This window comes from Geotrypetes seraphini, chromosome 7, assembly GCF_902459505.1.
Source record: "Geotrypetes seraphini chromosome 7, aGeoSer1.1, whole genome shotgun sequence".
In the NCBI taxonomy this organism is placed as follows: domain Eukaryota; kingdom Metazoa; phylum Chordata; class Amphibia; order Gymnophiona; family Dermophiidae; genus Geotrypetes; species Geotrypetes seraphini.
This window is the reverse complement of record NC_047090.1, coordinates 78,561,084-78,585,743: the sequence shown is the minus strand read 5'-3', so window position 1 is coordinate 78,585,743 and position 24,660 is coordinate 78,561,084. Positions and strand designations below refer to the sequence as shown.

The following is a 24,660-nucleotide window of genomic DNA, read 5'->3' as shown; positions in this document are numbered from 1 at the left end:
GAAATCCAAGATGGCAGCAGCAGCAGTGTTTTGGCACCATAAAACGACTCAAAAGACACTAACTAAAATATAAAAAAAACAATAAATTGTGATTATAGGATTTTGGAGGTGGGGAAACCTAAAGGAAGGGGCAGAAACCTGTAACAGCCTTACTGTAACCTGTGCTGGTAATGTGCTGCTGCCTGCCTCAGCTCCAAAAGTAGCTGGAAGTAGGAGAAATCACTGCCTCAAACAGAATATTCCTTCAATGCTGAATCTTTGGGCTTTCAGTCAAACCGGTGTTTTACCGAGCCTCAAATCCCCGTGAACCCGCAGACATGAAAGGGAGAGACAAAAATGTAGCCGGCACCCTGCAGAATGCCGCTGAGCCCCCTACTGATGCCAGAGAATCTGTGCTCAAGCACCTGCAACGCAGAATGTGAGCAATGCTACCAGAGGAACAACCCCAAACTCCAGCTACAGGCTGGCCAACAAGTACCACAGAGGGATTGGTTTGTCAGCTGCAGACTTCAGTCTGCTTCTTCTCCATGCAGGCAGAGTGGAACCCGTGACAAGGGGAGCTCTGAGCACCGAAAACCCCAAAAGTATGCGAAAAAGACCACAAAAAAATAAAGAAATATATAGAAATCAAAAACACTTTTTCTGGCTCACGTGCATAAGGAAAACTGAAGGGGGGCAATAGAGCACTCTAGTGAAAGAGGAGGGAAACAAAAGCTGATGTGAATTCCTTCTGCATGGCTCGTGCCCGCAACTCTGTCTCCCAGGCTCTAGCGTCAGCTCACTTGCCGCTCGTAGCCAAATGTTGTGTCTTCAAGGGCCTGATACTAGCATTCAAATCCTTACACAACGTGGTGCTGGACTACGTGACAACTAAGCTTCCTCCGTATGTGCTGAACCGGTCAATCTGCTTCCAGGACGAAATACACCTCAAAATGCCTCCTAGTCGTGCTCTTCAACTGCAAACTGCAAAGCGACAGTCCTACTCCCACTTCATACCGAGCCACTGGAATCGACTGCCCCCAGAGATCAGATCCCTTGAAGGACTCCTCAACTTTAGAAAAGCAATAAAAACATAACTCTTCACCTAAAACCCTGCCTTTGACCGATAGACTACAAAGAAATGTATATTGGTACCAGAATCAGTATGTGTCACATAAGAATAACTTGTATCATACACTAACTTTCTTTGTGCCAAATTAGGATAAAACTTGTACTGAAAACCTTGCACTGTAAGGATAACTATAGTAAACGGTATATTATGTATATTAATATTAGACCCTAGTATTTATCAAGTTTAGGATAAAAACAAACTTGTATGGAAATTATGTATGTTAAACCTGTAACCTGTTCTGAGCTCTTTGGGGACAACGGGATAGAAAACAAATTAATTCATTAAATAAACAAATAGTGGGCAGATTTTTACGGTTTGTATCCCACAAATGACGAGATGATTTGGATAGGCTGGAGTGAGCTTCGACAGTAATGTCAGTAGTTGGAACCTAAGGTACTGAACCTGAACAGCAACTCCAGTAGTTGGAATCTAAGGACAGTACTGGGCAGACTTCTACAGTATAAGACCCAGAAATAGCAAAGGAAAAAAAAGACTATTCAATTTCATCATGAATTTATGAGTGTAACTATGGGGCAGACTGGATGGACTGTTCAGGCCTTTTATCTTACCATTTGAAATGCTCTCTAAAATGGAAGCCTCTTCTTTTGCCTTTACCCTCAACTGGAAGGACTAATGAGACTCATTTCTGCACCTATCTGTTTCACCCTCTTTCTGAGGTCCAGGAAATCACTCTCAATATGTTTGGAGGGAAACTTGGCAGTATCATTTGTACCAACATGGATAAGAGGTAGGCTTTATGAGTCTCGGCAAATACTCCATAAAGTCTTGGATCCCGGCAAAAGGCAGACACCATGTCTGATCAGCTGATGGACACTTTTGTACCCCTCAGAAGGGAAGCACTGACCACCATCACTTTTTGCTTCCAGTAACTATGGAGCTTTGGAGCTTGTTTCGTCTATTCCTTGGATGTTCTTGTGTGCAAAACAAAATAAACTTTCATAGCTCTGAAGACAACAAATGTCATCTCTAATGAGGGCTAGAGATGAGGCAAAGGAACAGGCAGATGCTGTACTGAAGAATTTTCACTATGCAGTGCCAGCTGGCAGTCACAATACTATTAACAAGCATTTCATTGCTGCCTCACTTGGAACTGAATGATCCTGTTATATTAACTGATTATGAGCAGCAGCACTGTACTCTATGCTATCACGTAGCAAATTGCTTAGTGCCAGAATGTATATATAGCTTCCACTTAATAGATTATGGAATTAAAAAACGGTCAAACATTTTGTCCTCCAAGTCACTTTTTATGCTCGTACATTCATTTCTCTAGTCTGTTTGTAAGTAAAGATTAAGCAAAAGCAGTACTTTTATTTAGTCAGATCCAAGAAAGACTTATGGTTATGTTAACCTTGTTGTGAAGTTACTGTAAACATTTGTAGTTATTATCTTTTCTCTTGGGCACTGCTGAAATACCCTTATATACACAATAAAACCTGCATGTTTCAGTCAGGAAAAAGAGCTTGATCTCACTGATGCTCATGTAAAAAAGGCATTAACAAGCTCCTAGAAGAAAAGTCTATAAATAGTAGCTAGGTAGATTTGGAAAAAGACAATGCTTACCCCTGGAAATGAAATACAAGAAAGGAATTTACTGTTTGAGATCTGCTGTGTACTTTTTTTTTTTTTCCAATTCTTTATTCATTTTTCATCTTACATCAAGTACACAATATTGTCTACTTTTTAAAATCCAAGACTGGCCACTGTCTAAGACAGGATTATGGGCATATCACTGAAGGTCTGTCTATTTGCTACTAATTTTCCCTCTAAGCTATGCAGGTGTGCGGCTGTGCACATCTCTTCAGAGCCCTGCACAGCAGCTCATGGCTGCTGCACACCAGGAGCAGAACTTCTCTACCTCTCTCCCGCCACCAGGATGTTTCTTGAAGTAGGTCAAGTGGCTGCTGGGGTTCTATCCATTCTCCCCCACCCACCTGTGGAATCCATCTCAGGATCTCTTTCTCCTTCGGGCAGCCAGCACCGTGAGTGAACACACTGTCTTCGACAGCATGGAAACTTTCACTCTGCTACTGCTTCTTGTCCTCCCCCTCAGAGGCTGAAAGAGCAGCTGCCTAGTGCGTGACTTTGTAGATCATGTCCTGGACATTTCCGTGGCTTGAGCAGTGCCACCTCTGAGCTGCTCACTGTTTAGTGGCAGCAGGAGGGCATCAGGAAGATTATTCTGAATAACCAAAAGAGAAGAAATGCTCTATCCCTCACCATACTCCAGAGCTTGCATCAGGACATCCTGTAAGACGTCGAAAGCAAAGAGATGAGAGTCATTATCATTGCAGCTGAAGGGCCTGTGCTCTCCTCTGGCCATGACCTAGAGGAGTTGTCACCCACTCAGAGCAGAGAGTACCACACTAAAGTATTTGATACCTGTGCAAGGTCATGATGTCACTCCAGAGCATTCCAGTCTCAGTATTTGTCAAGATAAATGGATTGGCAATAGCTGCAGGGAATAGGAAGAGAAGAGAAGGCGAGAAGAGGAGATACCAGACCATAAGGGAGTAAGGGAAGGAGAAATATGTTGGACTACTGGAGGGGGAGGGAAGGAGAGATGCCAGACCAGGGAAGGGGAAAGAAATTCAAGACTAGGGTGGGGAGGAGATAAATATCAGATCACAAGAAGGGGGAAAGGGAAGGAGAGAGATGGCCTACTGGAGGGGGAGGAAAGGAGAGAGATGCCAGATCAGGGAAAGAGGAGAGGTAGGGGAGAGGGGGAAGAGGACATAGAGATACCAGACCACATAGGGGGAGGAGGGAAGGGAAGGAGTGGAGACTGATGCCAGACTGTGGGAAGGAGAGGAGAAAGATGTCAGACCACCAGAGGGGGAGAGAGAGGGAGGAGATACTGCACAAGGATGGAAAGGAAGTAGAAAGAGAGGGAGGAAATGGTGCACCAGGGATGGGGAAGGGAAGAGAGATGGAAAAATGCTGTTTAAGAAAAGATGGTAATAGGGGAAAAGAGAGAGAGGGAAGATGGTACATATGGATAAGAACATAAGCAATGCCTCTGCTGGGTCAGACCTGAGGTCCATCATGCCCAGCAGTCCGCTCATGCGGCGGCCCAACAGGTCCAGGACCTGTGCAGTAATCCTCTATTTATACCCTTCTATCCCCTTTTCCAGCAGAAAATTGTCCAATCCTTTCTTAAACCCCAGTACTGTACTCTGCCCTATTACGCCCTCTGGAAGCGCATTCCAGGTGTCCACCACTCGTTGGGTAAAGAAGAACTACCTAGCATTCGTTTTGAATCTGTCCCCTTTCAACTTTTCCGAGTGCCCTCTTGTTCTTTTATTTTTTGAAAGTTTGAAGAATCTGTCCCTCTCTACTCTCTCTATGCCCTTCATGATCTTATAAGTCTCTATCATATCCCCTCTAAGTCTCCTCTTCTCCAGGGAAAAGAGACCCAGTTTCTCCAATCTCTCAGCATATGAGAGGTTTTCCATCCCTTTTATCAGACGTGTCGCTCTCCTCTGAACCCTCTCGAGTAACGCCATATCCTTCTTAAGGTATGGCGACCAATATTGGACACAGTATTCCAGATGTGGGCGCACCATCGCCGAATACAACAGCAAGATAACTTCTTTTGTCCTGGTTGTAATACCCTTCTTGATTATACCTAGCATTCTATTTGCTTTCTTAGCGGCCGCTGCGCACTGTGCCGTCGGCTTCATTGTCATGTCCACCATTACCCTCAAGTCCCTTTCTTGGGTACTCTCATTCAATAACATCTCTCCCATCGTATAGTTGTACCTCGGGTTTCTGCTTCCCACATGCAATACTTTACATTTCTCAACGTTGAACTTCATCTGCCATCTTGCCGCCCATTCCCCTAGTTTGTTCAAGTCCCTTTGCAATTCTTCACATTCCTCTTTAGTCCCAGCTCCACTAAATAGTTTTGTATCGTCCGCAAATTTTATTATCTCACACTTTATCCCTGTTTCTAGATCATTTATGAATATATTAAATAGCAGCGGCCCAAGAACCAAGCCCTGCGGAACACCACTCATGACCCTCATCCAGTCCGAGTAGTGGCCCTTCACCCCTACCCTCTGTTTCCTACCCACCAACCAGTTTCTGATCCATCTATGTACGTCTCCGTCCACCCCATGGTTCTTCAGTTTCCGGAGTAGACGCTCGTGAGGCACCTTGTCAAAGGCTTTTTGGAAATCAAGGTATATGATGTCTATGGGGTCTCCTCTGTCCATCCGTTTGTTAATTCCTTCGAAGAAGTGCAATAAGTTAGTTAGGCATGATCTCCCCCTGCAGAAACCATGTTGGCTTGTTATCAGAAGTTCGTTTCTTTCCAAATGATCAGTGCTTCCACCATTTTCCCCGGAACCGAGGTCAGACTCACCGGTCTGTAGTTTCCCGGGTCACCTCTTGATCCCTTTTTAAAGATGGGCGTGACGTTAGCTATCTTCCAATCCTCTGGGATCATGCCTGTTTTCAAGGATAGGTTGCAAATTTTCTGCAGTAGTTCCGCTATCTCCTGCTTTAATTCCTTCAAAACCCTTGGATGGATTCCGTCCGGACCCGGGGATTTGTCAGTTTTAAGTTTTTCTATCTGCCTGTGTACATTATCAAGGCTCACTTCCATGGATGTTAATTTTTCTGCTTGATTTCCATTGAAGATTTGCTCAGGTTCCGGTATGTTGGTTGTGTCTTCGTTTGTAAATACAGACGAAAAGAACATGTTAAGTCTTTCCGCGACTTCTTTCTCCTCCTTCACTGCTCCCTTCCTGTCTCCTTGGTCCAGCGGTCCCACCTCCTCCCTAGCTGGCTGTTTCCCTTTAACATATCTGAAGAACGGTTTGAAATTTCGTGCCTCCCTGGCTAGCCTCTCTTCATACTCTCTTTTGGCTTTTCGAACCACACGGTGACATTCTTTTTGATACTTCCTGTGCTCCTTCCGGTTCCCTTCAGTTTTGTCCTTTTTCCATTTCCTGAATGAATTTTTCTTATTGCCTATCGCTTCCTTCACTATTTTAGTCATCCATACCGGGTCTTTTGTTCGACTCTTTTTGCACCACTTTCTGAATCTGGGGATGTACAGATTTTGCGCCTCGTTCACCATGTCCTTGAAAAAAGACCAGGCATGTTCTACCGTTTGCCATTTCTTGGAAGTGTTCCTAAGTTTCTTCCTTACCATTTCCCTCATTGCTTCATAGTTTCCTTTCCTGAAGTTGAAAGTTGTCGCTATGGTTCTCTTTCCGTTCGGTATTCCTACTTCAACCTTGAACTTGATCATATTATGATCGCTGTTTCCCAACGGTCCCACTACTTCCACTTCCTTTGCAGGTCCCATTAGCCCATTTAGGATTAGATCCAGAGTGGCATTTCCTCTCGTCGATTCTCTAACAAGCTGCTCCATGAAGCAATCTTATATAGCCTCCAGGAATTCTGTCTCCCTAGCGCATCTTGAGCTTCCAAGACTCCAGTCTATCTCGGGGTAGTTGAAGTCTCCCATAACAACTGTGTAACCGCTTTTGCATTCTCGCTTCATCTCGGCATCCATTTCTTTATCGATATCTCCGGTTTGCCCATGTGGACAATAGTATAGGCCCATCTTTATTTCATGCCCTTTCCTACCTGGTATTTTAACCCATAGCGATTCCAGTTTATTGGTCGTCTCCGCTGTGTCTTCTTGTCGATTGTATGCTTTCTTTTACATATAGGGGAGGGGAGGGGCAGAGAGAGGGAGGAGATATTGCATGTGGATAGATGGGAAGACATGGAACAGTAGACACAATTGAGAGGGAAGAAGAAAAATTGACAAAAGTTGAATATTAAAAGTTAATGCCAAAGATGGATTGTAAGCGGTGAATCCACCGCTGTTCGTTCCTCCATAGTGTTCTAGCTAGATCCCCTTTGGAGGAACGAACAGTGGTGGATTCACCACTTACAATCCATATACCCTGCAGGTTTAAACAAAGAGGTTGAGTGGTGTGCATTTTTGTAATCTTTTATTCTGCTCTGTTGATTTTTCCTGTCTGGGAGGGTTTTATACAATGTTTTGTACAAAGTTCCTGCTTCCTAACGTTTGGGTCTTCCTCTCTCTGCTTTTGAGCTTTTTACACTTGTGCTGTCATATAGTTGAATTCTCTCCTGAACAGCATATCATTCTGACCAATCACAGCAAAAGTCTCTTCTCTTGAGCAGCATACCATCTTGACCAATCATAGTAAGAGTCTTCTCTCCTGAGCAGTATATAATTCTGACCAATCGCAGTAAGAGAGGCGGATCCTCATGCTCCCTGTGGTTACTAACGTCAGTAAGCTGCTTCTTTTTTGCAGCCTCTGTTTGGTGCCATTCCCCAGGGTGTCTTTTTTCAACATCAAGTGTGTAGAATAAAGGACTCAGGTAACCTGCCTTGCAGCCAGACTAAAACAATGTTCTAAATACATGGTTATATATTTATAATGAATTTTGTTTCTTAACTATGAGCACAATTTTCATAGCACGTTTTGTTCTTCTTAGGCACTGCATACTGCAAATAAAATCAATATAAAAAGCTTATCCTTCCGGCTTCCTGATGTAGAGTAGCGAAACACAGACTGAGTTGGAGCCGTGAACTGACCTTTTCAGATAGGTGGGCTACTGTTAAACAACTTTTGTAGAGCTTAGATGTATGTATACGAATGCTAGAAGTCTAGGTAACAAAATGGGGGAACTAGAGACAATAGCAAGACAAGACATATTGGATATCATTGGCATAACAGAAACATGGTGGAATGAAGAAAACAAATGGGACACAGTACTACAGGGATACAAACTGTATAGAAGAGATCGAGTAGGACAGAAAGGTGGAGGTATTGCTCTATATGTTAAGGAGGGAATAGATTTTGTTGAATTGGTTACAACAGAAATGAAAGAGAAGCTTGAGTCACTCTGGATCAAAATTCCTGGTCAATATGGCGCAGATACGAAAATTGGCCTTTACTATCGTCCCCCAGGACAGGCGGAGGAAACTGACTCAGAAATGATGGAGGAAATCAAACAAGAATGCAAGACAGGCAATGTAAGTATATTGGGAGACTTCAATTTCCCAGGGATAGACTGGAAACTAGCAACCTCCAACTGCGGCAAGGAGGCCAAGTTCCTGGAGGTGCTAGGGGATTGCTTCCTGGAACAAATGGTAAAAGAGCCGACAAGAGGCGACGCCACCTTGGACTTGGTCCTAAATGGCCTCACGGGACCGATAACAGAAGTGGAAGTCATGGTTCCACTGGGAACGAGTGATCACAATGTAATCAACTTTAAACTTGACATCGGGAAAGGGAAACATGCCAAAACCTTAACCACCACCTTAAACTTTAAAAAGGGTAAATACGATCGCATGAGAGCCATGGTAGAAAAACGACTCGAGAAGATGATGGACAAACTTGAAACGGTAGATCAGGCATGGTCCCTACTGAAAAATACTATCACAGAAGCACAAGATCTCTACATTCCGAGGATTTCCAAAGATCGGAGAACAAAGAGCAAAAGAGAACCGGCATGGCTTACCATACAGGTGAAGGAAGCCATAAAAGAAAAGAAGGACTCTTTCAAAAAATGGAAATGCATAAAGACAACCGAAGCCTGGAACAAACATAAAGATGATCAGAAGAAATGTCACAAGGCGGTGAGGGATGCCAAACAGGAATATGAGGAAAAAATAGCCCAGGAGGCCAAAAATTTCAAGCCCTTCTTTAGATACGTGAAAGGGAAAAAACCTGCAAAAGAGGCAGTGGGACCCCTGGACGACGAGGGACGAAAAGGGTACATCAAGGAAGATAAACAAATCGCAGACAAACTAAATTCCTTCTTTGCGTCCGTCTTTACGAAGGAGGACACCTCAACAATACCTGAAGCGGAGAAAGTGTTTGCAGGAGAAATAGAAGACAGCCTCACCACAGTTGAAGTGGACTTAGACCAGATATACTATCAGATCGACAAACTTAAAAGTGACAAATCCCCTGGACCGGATGGAATTCACCCGAGAGTCTTAAAGGAATTGAAGGTTGAAATCGGAGAGTTATTGCAAAAACTTGCAAACCTGACAATCAGAACTGGACAGATACCGGACTACTGGAGGATAGCAAACGTCACGCCAATTTTCAAAAAAGGATCGAGAGGGGAACCGGGCAACTATAGGCCTGTGAGTCTTACGTCTGTCCCCGGCAAGATGGTTGAAGCACTGATCAAGGATAGCATAGTCCGGCACTTGGACGCACACGACTTGATGAAACCCAGTCAACATGGCTTCAGGAAAGGGAAATCATGTTTGACGAATTTACTCCAATTTTTTGAGACCGTGAACGAGCAAATTGATAGTGGGAAGCCGGTGGACATAATATACTTGGACTTCCAGAAAGCGTTCGACAAAGTTCCACACGAAAGACTTCTCAGGAAACTACAAAGCCATGGCATAGAGGGAGATATACAAAGATGGATAGGCAAATGGCTGGAAAACCGAAAGCAGAGAGTGGGCATAAATGGGAAGTTCTCCGACTGGGAGAAAGTGACTAGTGGTGTACCCCAGGGCTCGGTACTTGGGCCGATCCTTTTTAATATTTATATCAATGACCTGGAGGAAGGAACATCCAGTGAGATCATCAAGTTTGCAGACGATACAAAACTATGCCGGGCAATCAGAACGCAGGAGGATAGAGAGGAACTCCAGAGCGACTTGTGTAGGTTAGAAACATGGGCGGAGAAATGGCAGATGAAGTTCAATGTGGAGAAATGCAAGGTTATGCATTTAGGCAATAAGAATAAGGAATACGAGTATACAATGTCAGGTGCAACTCTGGGGAAGAGTGAACAAGAAAAGGACCTGGGTGTACTGATAGATAGGACCCTGAAGCCGTCGGCACAATGTGCGGCAGCGGCAAAGAAGGCAAATAGAATGTTGGGCATGATAAAGAAAGGAATCTCGAGTAGATCGGAGAAAGTTATAATGCCGCTTTATAGGGCAATGGTCAGACCACACTTGGAATACTGCGTCCAACATTGGTCTCCCTACCTAAAGAAGGATATAAAACTGCTGGAGAGGGTGCAGAGACGAGCAACAAAACTGGTGAAGGGTATGGAGAAACTGGAATACGAGGATAGACTTATAACATTAGGATTGTTCTCCCTTGAGAAAAGGAGACTGCGTGGGGATATGATCGAGACCTTCAAAATACTGAAAGGAATCGACAAAATAGAGCAGAGAAGATTATTTACATTGTCCAATTTGACACGGACTAGAGGACATGTAATGAAGCTAAGGGGGGACAGGTTCAGGACTAATGTCAGGAAGTTCTGCTTCACTCAGAGAGTGGTTGACACCTGGAATGCCCTCCCAGGGGAGATTATTGCGGAATCTACCGTCCTAGGGTTCAAGAGCAAACTAGATGCATATCTCCTTAAGAGAGGCATATAAAGATATGGTGGACTATAAATTATGCCAGGTGTACACCTGGCAGGGCCTCCGCGTGTGCGGATCGCCGGACTTGATGGACCAAAGGTCTGATCCGGAGATGGCAGTTCTTATGTTCTTATGTTCATAACATTTGCCACTCCAGTAGAAGCAAGAATCATTGCTCCATGCAATGTGTTATGATTAAAATTCAAGCACCTTTCCAGTGACATTGTATCGCTGTTGTGGCGCCTTGCTGAAGAGCTTATGAGCACATTTAAATATTTAAAAGCCTTTAAATGTTATATGAAGATATTATTTGAGAAACTTGCCCAGTATTGATGAGAGGGTTTTTTTTGTGTTTTGTTCTATTTTGAAAGTATTGCCCCCTCAAGTGGACTGTAATTTAAAATCCCCCATCTGTTTGGATCAAAGATGGATGTAGGGCAGAAATTGAAGGAGAGAAAAACAGCAAATCAATAAGAAGGCCCTGGAAACAGAGTTAAGGGCTCAGAAAGAAGAAAGTGCAACCAGACTGGAAAAAGAAGTATAGAAAAATAAAATCACCAGACAACAAAGGTAGGAAAAATGATTTTATTTTCAATTTAATGATTGAAATATGTTGGTTTTGAGAATTTACATCTGCATGCATACTTTGCACTGTTCAGGAAAAAAATGCATTTGTTTCTATTTCTCTGGTGTACCGCATGCATGCAGAGTCTGGCATCTTAGGGTTTCATTTTTGCATATTAGGACTTTTAGTTTGTGGTCTTGTATTTGCATAGGGTTTTATCTGTGTTCTGCATGTATGATCAAGGCCAGGTGTTCTGGTAGGAATGAATGTTGAGAAGCAATATAGATGTCATGGTCCAAAGTAGGAACATATTTGTTAGCTCTCCTTCACCCCTTTTGGACCCAAAATTACCCTCGCTTTATGGAAGCTGGGAGGAGAAAAGGGGTAGAGGCAGGATGGTATTTTGCATAGTACCGGGGGGGTGGGGGGGCAGGGGGAAGGGAACGACACACGCATTGCTTTCTCTTTTTCTGGTGTCAGAAACCATTCTGTGCAGTGTGACACATTTATGTACAGTTTTTTATATTTTCTTTTTAGTTCAATATAAATAATTTAACTTCTCAATATTTAAATATAATTTGACATAATTTTTCATAAATTGCTTGCCTTTGTGCACCCCCCTCCCCTCATGTGCCAGCCCAGCCCAAACCAACCGTTGCTCAGCTGCTTCCCTGGTTTAGAGGGAACATTGCTTGCTACCTCTCTATTTCTTAATGAACGGCCATACCAGTAAATGTGAGCTATCATTAATAGCTCTATATAAAGTATAATTTGTTTATAACCTTCCCAAGTTGTCACCAACTTACTAATGCAGTGGTTGGATGTACACAAATCTATTGCACAAAGGCTTCTCCTCCTGCCAAATGCAACTCTATACCACCAAGCAGCTGCACATGTTCTAGACTTCTTGTGTCTTTGTACCTTCTAATGCTGTTCTCTGATCTGCTGTTTCAACATTATGGTAAGGTCAAATGCACTGTTTTCCTTCAGTCTTGAGGTCTGACTAGCTAGAGCTGAGATTTAATTCCAGGTCACCTAGATCAGTGTTCTTCAACCTTTTTACACCCGTGGACCGGCAGAAATAAAATAATTATTTTGTGGACCGGCAAACTACTAGGACTAAAATTTAAAAACCCCGTTTACACCCCATCTCCGCGAGCTTGGTCCCCGCAAACCATCTGATCCCATCTGCACAAGCCGCAATTATGATTTTATATTGAACGTATTTTATTAAAGTATAAAAAGAAACAATATTCTGAACAATTGTGATTTTATAAATACAAATATACAGAGCACAGACCAACAAAACCCCTGTCTCCCCTCCCCTTCACATATATCCCCTCTACTATCAAGAAAACTGAACAAGCCAAGTTATTATAGAATGCTACATAGAAATATCATGCTAACAGAATACTGCAGTCCCCAGTTATGTCTCTATCAGGATATATAATTCAAATCTGATATATTCTAATGACAAAATAGAAATAAAATTATTTTTTTCTACCTTTTGTTGTCTCTGGTTTCTGCTTTCATCTTCTTTTCACTCTTTTCCTTCCAGCATCTGCCCGTTCCATCCAATGTCTGCCCTCTCCCTCTTCCATATGTATCTGACTTCTTTCTATGCCCCTCTTCCTTGTCCATCCTCCTCTCCTTTTTACATCATTCATTCCAGCTTCACTGCCTTCTTCATTTTTATCTCTCTTACACCAGATCTAGCATCTTTATCCCTCTCTTATTTCTCTGCTGATCCCCTTTCCAGCATCAATGTCTCTCTACTTTCTCATTCCTCTCTCTCCCCTTTCTCTCATCTGATCTCTCCATTCCACCCTGACCCCCTTCCCTTCCTGTAATCTCCCTGCCAGCTGTTTTCTTCCTTTTTTCTTTCTCCCTACTCTCCTTCATTTTTTTCCTTCTCCCTTCCCTCCTCCCTCTATCCAACATTAACTCTCTTCACATCCCTTTCCCTCCTCCCCTCCCAGCAGTGTCTCTCCTTCTTCTCCCTTCCCTCCTCCCTCTATCCAACATTAACTCTCTTCCCATCCCTTTCCCTGCTCCCCTCCCAGCAGCATCTCTCCTTCTAACTCCCTTCAAGTCCAGTAACAGCTCTCCCTTTTCCAGACCTTCCCAGCCGCCTACAGTGGCTTCCTCCCCTTCCAGCAGCTCTCGGTACTTGCCGGTAAATCACTGCCCTGGCAAATTGGAGAGCTGGTGGGAGGGGAGACAGCCACTGTGAAGGCTCCCCAGGATCTTGTTTGCACACGCTGACCATCTCCCTCCACCTGCACCTGAATCTGCAGCTCTCTCCGGTCTAATCGTAACTTCCCCGCGGCCCTCTTCAGCAACTCGGCAGGGGCGGGCATCAAGACACGCTGCCGACGTCGGGACCTTCACTCTCTGAGTCCCGCCTATTTTGTTTCAACTTCCTGTTTCCGAACAGGCGAGACTCACAGAGGGAAGGCCCCAAAGTTGGCAGCCTATCTTGATCGCCTGAGGCTGGGAGGAACATTAATCAGCAGGAACCGCAGTCGGCAGGAAATTTAACTGCCGACTTGATCTCGCTGGCCCTGCGCAGACCGGCAGAAATTTTCTGCGGACCGACACCGGTCCGCGGACCGGCGGTTGAAGAACTGTGACCTAGATCATCAGTAAACTGTTGGCTGGCACTGCTAGAGTATAATTTATATCCATATGACACAAAAACTGCATGGTTATCACCTTTGTCTCACCAACATGTGGATAATAAACTAGCAATCAACCATGAAATAAGCACATTACTGAACTATTGGATACATCCATTACCTTCCCATTCATATTTGATGTGATTCCGGACATTCAGGTTAACAGTGACATCTGCACGCACTCTGGTGGGCCAGTTCTCACCAATGTTGGGCTTTGCCACTTCCACTACAGTGAATGAGACAATAGGCTGTGCCATTCGAGCCCATCCACCAAATACTACACCACCATATTCAGACATCCTAAAAATCAGAAGCAAAATTACCAGTGTTACATTGTACCAACTTACTCATGTATCTCATATCACTTGAAGCTTAACCATTTGAAAATAAGAGAAGCTTGTCTACTATTTATTTGCTATAAGCCTTTGGGTGTTTATCCAGTGAATATGTGATTCATGAAGGTTTGTATTATGTGAAATTACATTACATTAGGGATTTCTATTCCGCCATTACCTTGCGGTTCAAGGCGGCTTACAAAAGATTTATAAACAGGGTTACAATGGGATAACAATAGAATTGCTAGAGTGGTAGAGAGTAGATCTTTTGACATTTCTTTGGTAGTTAAGAACAGGGAGGCTTAACAGAAGATTTATAAACTACAATTGTCCTTGCTATGATAGTAAAGGGTAGATCCTTTGTCTATTATTAGTGTTGTTGAGAGAGCGTGAGGTTAGGGCTGTTTCAGGAATTTCTTGAAAAGTATGGTTTTTAGTTCTTTTCTGAATGTCTTGTAGTCTGGGGTGGACACCAGAAGGTTGGAGATCTGGCCGTCCAGTCTTGCTGCTTGAGTGGCCAGAAGGCCGTCGTGTAGTTTTGATCGTTTTACTTCTTTGGTCGGGGGGGAATGAATGGGGAGTGTGTTTTTCTATGTCTGGTTGTGGATGCTGGGATGAGGCGGTTGTTCAGGTAGGACGGGCTGTCTCCGTTAAGAGTTTTTAAATAACATGCAGTAGAATTTGAATTGTATTCTTTCTTGGATTGGTAGCCAATGTGAGTTGATGTAGGCTTCTGTGATATGGTCATGTTTTCTCAATGAGTAGATGAGTCTTAAAGCTGTATTTTGGATTGTTTGTAGTTGTTTGGTCATAAAGGTTGGGCATGGGAGGTAGAGGATGTTGCAATAGTCCAGTAGTCCTAGGATTAGGGATTGTACTATAAGCTGGAATTGTGTTCTTTCAAAGAATTTCCGAATTTGTCTGAGGTTTCTCATGATAGCGAAGGATTTCTGTATTGTGTTGTTTATTTGTGGTTGCATGGTACAGCATCTGTCTATAGTTATTCCTAGTAGTTTTATGGTGGTGTGGATGGGGTAGTTGATTGAGTTGAGTTCTAGGTTGGCTATGGTTTGGATTTTGTCATTTTCAAAGAGAATGAATTTGGTTTTATCTGGATTGAGTTTAAGTTTGTGATCTTTTATCCAGGTCGTAATGGAGTCTAGTGTTCGTTATAGTGTTTTGGTCTGGGAGGACGTTGATTGGTCATATGGTAATGTCATCCACGTAACTGTAGGTGGTTATGCCCAGATTGTCCAGATGTGTTCCGAGAGAGGCAGTGTATAGGTTGAAGAGGGTAGGGGATAGTGGGGATCCCTGTGGTACTCCGCAGGGGTTTGACCATGGTTTTGATTTTTCTTTGTTAGATTTTACACTGTAGGTTCTGGATTTTAGGAAACCTTCGAACCAAGAGTATACTTTGTCTGAGATACCTACTGGATTATTCCATGTCAAGTGATCAAGGGCTCCCTGCATGACCATCACGGATTTTGATAAAACTTTATGCACAAAGTCCCACATGTATCAAACGAACTTTGGTAAAGTTTTAGTTTCGCCTGTGGAATATTCGTGGAGATATAGCCATTTGTTTGACCCCATACCGCAATGACATACAGTACGACAGTGACATTCTGACAAATTTGAGACACAATATCTCACGAGCTATGTTTCCAAAAAAACTGAAACTTAGCTACCCTGCACAACTTTTGGAGCTCTATTCAGTGCTACCAATAATAATTTTTGTCGAGCACTGAGTGAATGGCTGAATTACAGTAAACTTGGCCGAAAAAATTAGTGCTGCAAAAAAAGTCAAAGTTTGACATTACTTAGCTCCCACAATAATTGAGTAATAAATGCGAAATTTGGCGCATGTCTCAGTACAACGTTGTTTTCAAAAGTACAATTTCAACCTCCAAGCTCTTTCCATTAGTTTACAAATTAAGTGTAAAGTTGCTAATTTGTGTAAAAAGGCCAAAAATAGGGTATTTTCAGCCTGCTTTTACAGAAAAATACCTTTCAGAAACTCTTTCAAATCAGTCTCATTAGAAAGAGCATATTTCAAACCCTCTAGAAAAGTGGGCTTCATTTTTCAACGCAGGTTATCAATGCCCGAAAAAGGGGGACAAAGTTGGGAGATGTCACCATGGCAACCGCCTACATTTCAACTTACAATTATGTCACTTTTCACACTGTTTTTCCCTGTTTATTTTTACTCAAGCTTTGGGTACAATTATAGTGTTCTTAATTAATGATTATTCCTAACTAGAAATTGAGGTGATAATTTTGTTGCATGCAGATCACAAATTACAACTTGTTTTCTTTTTCAGATCCACATTATTATTAATTCAGTTTAAAATGGATGCCAACGAATCGACTAATAATAATCCTTTTCTGCCAGACTGTGCCATTGGGCAAAAATTGTTGCCAAAGTGTCATGACGGCACATTTTATTCTAAAAAATGTGGGCTCATTTTTTTACATAATTTGTCAACCGATGAAAAATTGCTTATCACTCGGCGCTCTGAAGTTGAACTGATGGATAAAGACCAAATCTGCCTCCACCACAAAGCAAAGTATCTCGACAAATACGAATTAAAGCAAACATTGTGTTGTAATCCATTTGAAAAGAAAAATCATTGTTCAAAGTGGATTGTTAAAAGTCGATCTTGCCATGTCTAATGATTTTAGAAAAGTGGCAAAAATAAATATCAAGCCAGGTCAGAAACTTTGCAGTAGGTGCAAAGCCCAATACGTTTCAATGAGTGAAGCTACTGCAGCATCTTCATCTTCAGACGATTTTGATATCAGCATCTCCGATGCAGTTGATCAAAGCTTGGCTGCTTTAGGAACCTCTCCATTGAAAATTCGAAGGTTAGCTAGTAGAGATAAAGCCGGCTATGTAATACGAAAAATTGAACGTGTGCAGAATGTGATAGCCAAGAAGATTACATCTGCTGCTGGAGTTTCAGCTGAAGAAGTTGGGCCGTCTCGTCAGTCTGTAGAATGCAAGTTATGTGAAGATTACACTGACCTCATTGAAGAAATGAAAACGAAAATTGCAATATCCAACAGGTCAATGAAAGTTCAATTATTGACGATGGCCCCAAAAAGTTGGTCAATAAAGGAAACAGCAATGAAGTTTGGCGTTTCAGAGCACATGGTCAGAACAGCCCAAAAAGTAAAGAAAGAGAAAGGCATTTGTTCTATACCTGATGCAAAAATTGGCAAGTCCCTTCCAGAAGAAATTGCAAATAGAGTTCAAGATTTTTACGAAGACGATGAATTCAGCAGAATATGTCCTGGCAAAAAAGATTGCATTTCAGTCCGCCTCAATGGTTTAAAAGTACAAAAGCGGCTGCTGTTGTGTAATTTAAAAGAGCTGTTCGTGGCGTACTGTAAAAAAACGGAACTGAAATTGGTTTTTCCAAATTCTGTGAGCTCAGGCCAAAGTGGTGTGTAACCGTTGGTGCATCAGGTGCACACTCCGTGTGTGTCTGCACGATACATCAAAATGTAAAGCTCATGCTACAAGGCGCCAATGTTAAAGAGAACTACAAAGTTCTTATGGAAAAAACTGTGTGTGACCTAAATGTCAAGGACTGTATGCTACAACGATGTCAAAACTGCCCTGGTGAAGAAGCACTAACAGCATACCTGGAAGAAATATTCAAGGATTTAGATCCAGAAGAATCAATAGAATTTAAGCAATGGGTTCACGCTGACCGTGAAACATTAGAAACAAGCGTACTAACCATGGACAACTTTATTGAAAGACTTGCAAGCAAGATTTGGAAGTTGACAAGCCACCATTTCATTTCAAAACATCAAAGTGAATATTTGAAGATGTTGAAGACAGGCTTAAAAGAAACGGAAATGATCGTTTTGATGGATTTCGCTGAAAATTACTCATTTGTTGTACAGGATGCCGACCAAGGCTTTCACTGGGAAAATTCACAAGCTACGGTACATCCTTTTGTTGCATATTACCTCAATGAAGTGGGAACATTGCAAGTTGTAAACTGTTGCATTATTTCTGATCATATGCAACATGATACGATATCTGTACATGTGTTTATTCAAAAGTTGATCTAATTTTTGGTAACTCAAACAAACATTACCAAAATATACTACTTCAGTGACGGCTCAGCTGCACAATATAAAAACTACAAGAATTTTGTGAATTTGTGCAATCACAGAAATGATTTCAACATTGAGGCTGAATGGAATTTTTTTGGAACTAGCCACGGAAAATCACCCTGCGATGGAGTTGGTGGAACAACTAAACGACTGGCTGCCCGGGCTAGCCTCCAAAGACCATCAACGGATCAAATATTGACGCCAAAGGATCTATTTAACTTTTGTGACCAAAATATACACGGAGTTAAATACATTTATGTTCCAAAAGAAGAAATTGAAGAAAGCAAAAAGTTTCAAGAAGAAAGATGGCATGAAAGCAGCACAGTAGCTGGTACCAGAGAGCACCACCAATTTGTACCAGTCGACTCAAACTCGGTTCGTGTCAGCAAAGTTTCAAATGACACAATAAATTTTGTTGCCAAAATTTCTGATACTGCCATTCCAAATTTGAAAGTGTCCGAAATCTTTCCTGGTTGCTACGTTGCCTGTACTTACGATAATCAATGGTGGATAGGCAACGTTGTTGAAGTCTCAATTGAACAAAATGATGCATTGATAAAATTTATGCATCCTCACGGTCCAGCTCATTCGTTTTATTGGCCAGAAAGGCAAGACGTTTGTTGGGTTCCAGAGCAACACCTTATCTGCATGCTTTGTGCCCCTTCAGTTACATCAACCGGCCGCCAATATCAATTTCCAGAAACTGCATTGAAGAAAGTGGCTCAAAAATTTAATAGAATGTTATAAAGATTGCTGGCAGTTAAAATCAAAGTGGACTTCACTTCGGCTTGGGAACCATATAAGATACCCAATTTAGGCTTGGGAACCTAGGATAAGACACCCTAATCATTGGCTTTGGAACCAGAAAGATACCAACAAAAGGCTTTGGAACCTTGACAAAGAAACCAAATGCGAGGCTTGGGAACCTGGACGAAGTGGCCCACCCGTGGCTGGTATTGCACAGCTATCGGGCGTGACCCCTATGGCGATGGGGTTGCCAGTTCAAACTCTTGAACTGGTAGTGACAATGTCACCATGGACCAACGCAATAGAGTAGTAGTAATACTACGTCAATACAAAACTGTAACTTTAAAAATGACAGAACTATGTTGAAATAGAGGTTGTTGCCGTGGCAACATCTCCCAACTTTGTCCCCCTTTTTCAGCCATTGTTAACCTGCGTTGAAAAATGAAGTCCACTTTTCTAGGGGGTTTGAAATATGCTCTTTCTAATGAGACTGATTTGAAAGAGTTTCTAAAAGGTATTTTTCTGTAAAAGCAGGCTGAAAATACCCTATTTTTGGCCTTTTTACACAAATTAGCAACTTTACACTTAATTTGTAAACTAATAGAAAGAGCTTGGAGGTTGAAATTGTACGTTTGAAAACAACGTTGTACTGAGACATTATGTGCCAAATTTCGCATTTATTACGCAATTATTGTGGGAGCAAAGTAATGTCAAACTTTGACTTTTTTTGGAGCACTAATTTTTTCGGCCAAGTTTACTGTAATTCAGGCATTCAATCAATGCTCGGCAAAAATTGTTATTGGTAGCAATGAACAGAGCTCAAAATGTTGTGCAGGATAGCTAAGTTTCAGTTTTTTTGGAAACACAGCTCAGGAGATATTGTGCCTCAAAGTTGTCAGAATGTCATTGTCGTACTGTATTTCATTGTGGTATGGGGTCAAACAAATGGCTATATCTCCACAAATATTCCACAGGCGAAACTAAAACTTTACCAAAGTTCATTTGAGACATGTTGGACTCTGCATATGAAGTTTCATCAAAATCCGTGATGGTCATGCAGGGCACTTTCCAAGAATCTGATCACTTGACATGGAATGACCCTATTGTATCTAATATTTGCAGAAGAATATTGTGGTCTACTAGATCAAATGCTGCAGTTAGGTCCAGTTGTATGAGAAATATTTTTTTTCCTGTGCTTAGTTGTTGTCTGATTGTATCCATGAGGGAGCCAAGTAGTGTCTCTGTGCTGTAGTTTGTTCTGAAGCCGGATTGCATAGGGTGGAGTAGGTTATGGTCATCCAGATAGTTGGTGAGGAGTTTGGCTACTAGGCCTTCTGTGAGTTTGACGTATAGTGGTATTGAGGCAATAGGTCTGAAGTTGGATGGTTGATCTGGTGGACCTTTTGGGTCTTTTTGGATTGGGGTGATGATGATTTCTCTGAGGACCGAGGGGAAAATGCCGTCTTTGAGCGTGGATTGAATCCATTGTAGAAGTAGAGTACGGAATTTTACATTGGAGGTAGTAAGGAGATATGAAGGGCAGTGGTTGAGGTCACAGGAGGCGTGGCTGTATTTTTTGTAGAGATAGTTGAGTTCGGACCATTGTATATTGGGGAAATGTGACCAAGTTCTGTCTGCTGCAGTTGAATCTTTATCTGTGGGGTGAGTTGTGATTATGTTTAGGAGGGATGGGGTAGCATTGAGGGTGGCTCTTGCAATTGGTGTAACACATCTGCTTTCTAGTACTTTAGCTCCAGAAGACAATTCAGGGGAAAGGAAAGGAGAAAAAAAAAATATTTTCTTTTCCATTGGCTACAAAGATTTTTTTCCGCTTCTTAAATGTTTGTCTAATAAATTAGACAACAACCCATGGTGTGCGTGTCTGTTGCTTTCAAGTTTAAATTTAAAAAATTCTAATTTATGAATCCACTTTTTTTTTTTTTTTAATTTCCAGAGGCATTTGGAAACATGACATCAATACAAACACACAGATAAACATGAAAACAGTAAGTCTTTGCATATAGGTCAGATAACAAGATAGCTAATTTGTTCTGTAAAAGTTCTCCAATCAACTACATCTGAAAGCAATATCACCTTGTCCAGCTAAGAGGGTTTTGAACCACCTCTATATAGCTTAAATTTATAGAGTACCTCCCCCTTTACTCAAAATATCCATCCCTACCAAGAAGGCATGCCTTCCCCCATTGGAGTCCATACTTTTTCCCTATTTCCCAAGAGCTTTCCCTGTTCTCTGCTATCAATTGCTCCATCTCAAAGACTAAACTAAACTAAACCTTAGGTTTATATACCGCATCCTCTCCACAATCGCAGAGCTCGGCACGGTTTACAAGAGAGAGGAACGCCAATGGAGGTTAAAGGATATAGTGAGAGGAGTATGTGGAGAGCATAGGATGCCAAAGATGGAGTGAATATTACATTTTTGAAAACAGCCAGGTTTTCAGATGTTTGCGGAAAAGTTGGAGAGAGCTCAGGATCCGAAGGGGGGAGGTAAGGTTGTTCCAGAGCTCAGTGAATCTGAAGGGGAGGGAGGACCCTAGTTTTCCTACACAGGAAATGCCTTTTAATGAAGGGAAGGACAGTTTTAGTTTGTGAGTGGATCTGGTGGTATTAAGATTTGAGGAGTTCCAGGAGAGTGGGATAAAGGGAGGGAGGATGCCTTGAAGGATTTTGAAAGGTAGACAGGCGCATTTAAAGTGGACCCTGGCGTTAATTGGAAGCCAGTGAAGCTTGGACAGGAGCGGTGAGGCATGGTCGAATTTACTTTTAGCGAAGATAAGCTTAGCTGCGGCATTCTGGATCCGCTGAAGTCTAAGAAGATTTTTCTTGGTAAGGCTAAAGTAGATTGAGTTGCAGTAGTCCAATCTGGACAGGATGATGGATTGGACGAGGACGGTGAAGTGATTTTGATGAAAGTAGGATCTTACTTTCCTCAGCATGTGAAGGCTGAAAAAGCATTTTTTTGCCAAGGAATTGATGTGGTCGTTGAAAGTCAGAATAGAGTCGATGATGATACCCAAGACATTGCTTGAGGACTCCAGCTGCAGAGTGGGTCCAGAGGACAGAGGGATGGAGGTGGGAAGACATGCTATTATTTGTGTAACCACCGAGCCAAAGAAGGCACTGTTGCCACTTTTCAGTTACTTTTATTGAGCTATTATCAATTTAGCTTATCAGTGTCCATCAGGCTCTACGCACTGAGAGGAGGAATTGTGTCAGAGATCTCGACAACATTTTATAACTTTATTCTCTAGAAGTCAGGCCACTGCACCCAGTATCTGATTCCCAGATTGCTTTTAGAGTATCGTACGCTTATAGTATGGTTTATGAAATACTTGTATAGAACAAATGCCACAAGACTATTAAGCAGTATGGATTGATCTGGGTTTGAATATTAGCTGATTAGACCAAGGTAAGGTTTTGATATTTCCAGATTTATAAAGCATTATCAAAGTTGAATCTATTGTGACTAGCATTTGCTAAGCAGTTCTTGGAAAGATAAAGCAGTCTCTGGAAAAGAATTTCCCCCTGACACTGTTATGGCTCATCCATGTTGGCACAAATTATACTGCCAAGTTCCCCTCCAAATGTATCGAAAGTGACTTCTTGTCCCTCTGAAAGAGGTGAAACATAAGTTGGCAGGATTTTCCTGTTCTGAAGAGAAAGACTATTTTTCAGATTTTCTCACTAAAATATATATAATTTTTTTTTTTTGAGGTGGGGGAAAGGAGATTGGAATTTGAGCTTAAAGGTTATTGTCAGACACTAGAATAGACATTGCTGTTTTACTAAGCTGTGATAGCATTTTTAGCGCGCGTTAAACCTGCGCTATGCGGCTAGAACTAATGCCAGCTCAATGCTGGCATTAGCGTCTAGCACGTGCGACAATTTAGCGCACGCTAAAACCGCTATCGCAGCTTAGTAAAAGGAGCCATAAATGTTTGGAACAATGTTGTTTAAACTGTTTTGTGAGCCAGTTGGTTAAGTTTTCCCCTGTTTTGAAAGAATTTTCATGGGAAATTTTTGATCCTATGATTGCAAATGTTCAAACAGAAAAATGAAAACAGGTGAAGTGTGGGGATTTGAACATCAAGTATCTTTTTTCATACATTTTTTGGTAAAACTTTCTGGATGATTTTTTTCAGTCAGAGTGTGCTTTGAGCAGAACATTTTGATTTTGTATGCCAAATTTGCTAGCTTCACTAATTTTTGCTAACAATTCATCATCTGTCTGCCTGTTCAGCACATAATTTTCCTTCTCCAAATTTAGAAACTTCAGGGGACATGAACTAAAAGCAGTAAAAAGGAAATCAGCACTAACCAGGGTTTCATCCTGCTGACCCCATCCTCGATGTCCTGACGAATCTCATAAGTGGACTCTAGGCGGAAGAGGTTGAAGTTTCTTAACAGATAGTCATGAAGAGTCAAAAACTGTAAGTTCAGTTTAGGAAGTGCAAGGCAACCTGAAGGAGGGTAAAACACACAATCAGAAAATAGACTTCTTCCTGGGGAAGGAATATTGTGCAAGGGGTATCGACCAGGCCTGAGCTGCAGTAGTTATTAAAAAGTGAGATTTAGGGAAGAGTAAAGACAGATTTGAATTATCCATATTCTTGGACTTCCTGGAGACAGTACCATATGGAGACATGGTGAGAAGATCTGAATGAGATAGAAGAACAGTGAAGCAATATTTTAAAGGATTTTAATACCACCTTCCCAGCCCTAGAGCTTAGATAAACCGATGCACAAGTAATAAAACAATTATTTTCCATCATCAAAAAAGTGACTGCTCAAAGATAGGACAGCAATCATCATTTAGTGCTTAGGAATCAGTACTTATATCTTTGTGAAAGATATTCAGATCATCTACTTTTTTTGAGCAAAATAATTCTGATTTATCATGCTTCAACACAAATCTAAGTACTGCAGCCAGCTGGCAAACAAATCATAGTATGATACTAAACCTTTCCAAATTTCAAGTAATGTGGGCCTTTCAACCTTACATATTAATCATCCAGCTCCTCTTTTCAAGTGCATTTTTGGATGTTATATTGACTCTTCCTTATCCCATGAAACCTACACTGCTTCAGTCATAGTAACATAGTAGATGACAGCAAAAAGACTTACACGGTTTATCCAGTCTGCCCAAATTCGTTATCAATTTATGATTGAACCATCATTTTACTCACTAAAGTCAACTTTCAGATGTCCTCCCCTATCCCAGTGAGATATACAGCACCAGCACTCGTGTTATGATTTGTACATCTGGTAGCACTCTAGAAATAACAGTACTATACTTGATCTCTCTTAGCTATTTTTTGGGACACATACCCAAAACCTGCCTTTTTTTCCCAAGGACATGTCAGATAAGACTCCCAGGAACTCCAGGTGATGATCAGTTCCAGCTGACTCTTCTTGAAGGTGACTATGCAGTCCAAGTCTTGGAGAAGTTGCATCACTCTCGAAACCGCCAGCTCACCTGCTGCTGTGGTTGGAGCTCTGATGAGCCAGTCATCCAAATTTGGGTGTACCTGAATTTCAGCTTTGCCGAGGTGTGCTGCTACCACTACCATCACCTTGGTAAAGGTGAAGTGCTGTGGTCAGGCCAAAGGGGAGTGCAGAAAGCGATGTTCCAGTACATGAAA

At 41.9% G+C, this 24,660-nt stretch overlaps 1 protein-coding gene across 2 annotated transcripts in view; it reads right to left on the bottom strand.

Moving 5' to 3' along the window:
* Window positions 1-24,660, bottom strand: part of AQR (aquarius intron-binding spliceosomal factor) — a 266,639-nt gene that overhangs the window by 132,013 nt on the left and 109,966 nt on the right. For both annotated transcript variants that reach the window (XM_033951821.1, XM_033951822.1), the window contains exons 16-17: window positions 23,337-23,478; window positions 13,903-14,081 (exon numbers count right to left, since the gene is read on the bottom strand). In XM_033951821.1, the coding sequence (XP_033807712.1) occupies window positions 13,903-14,081; window positions 23,337-23,478 (321 nt within the window). The remainder of the gene's footprint in view (window positions 1-13,902; window positions 14,082-23,336; window positions 23,479-24,660) is intronic.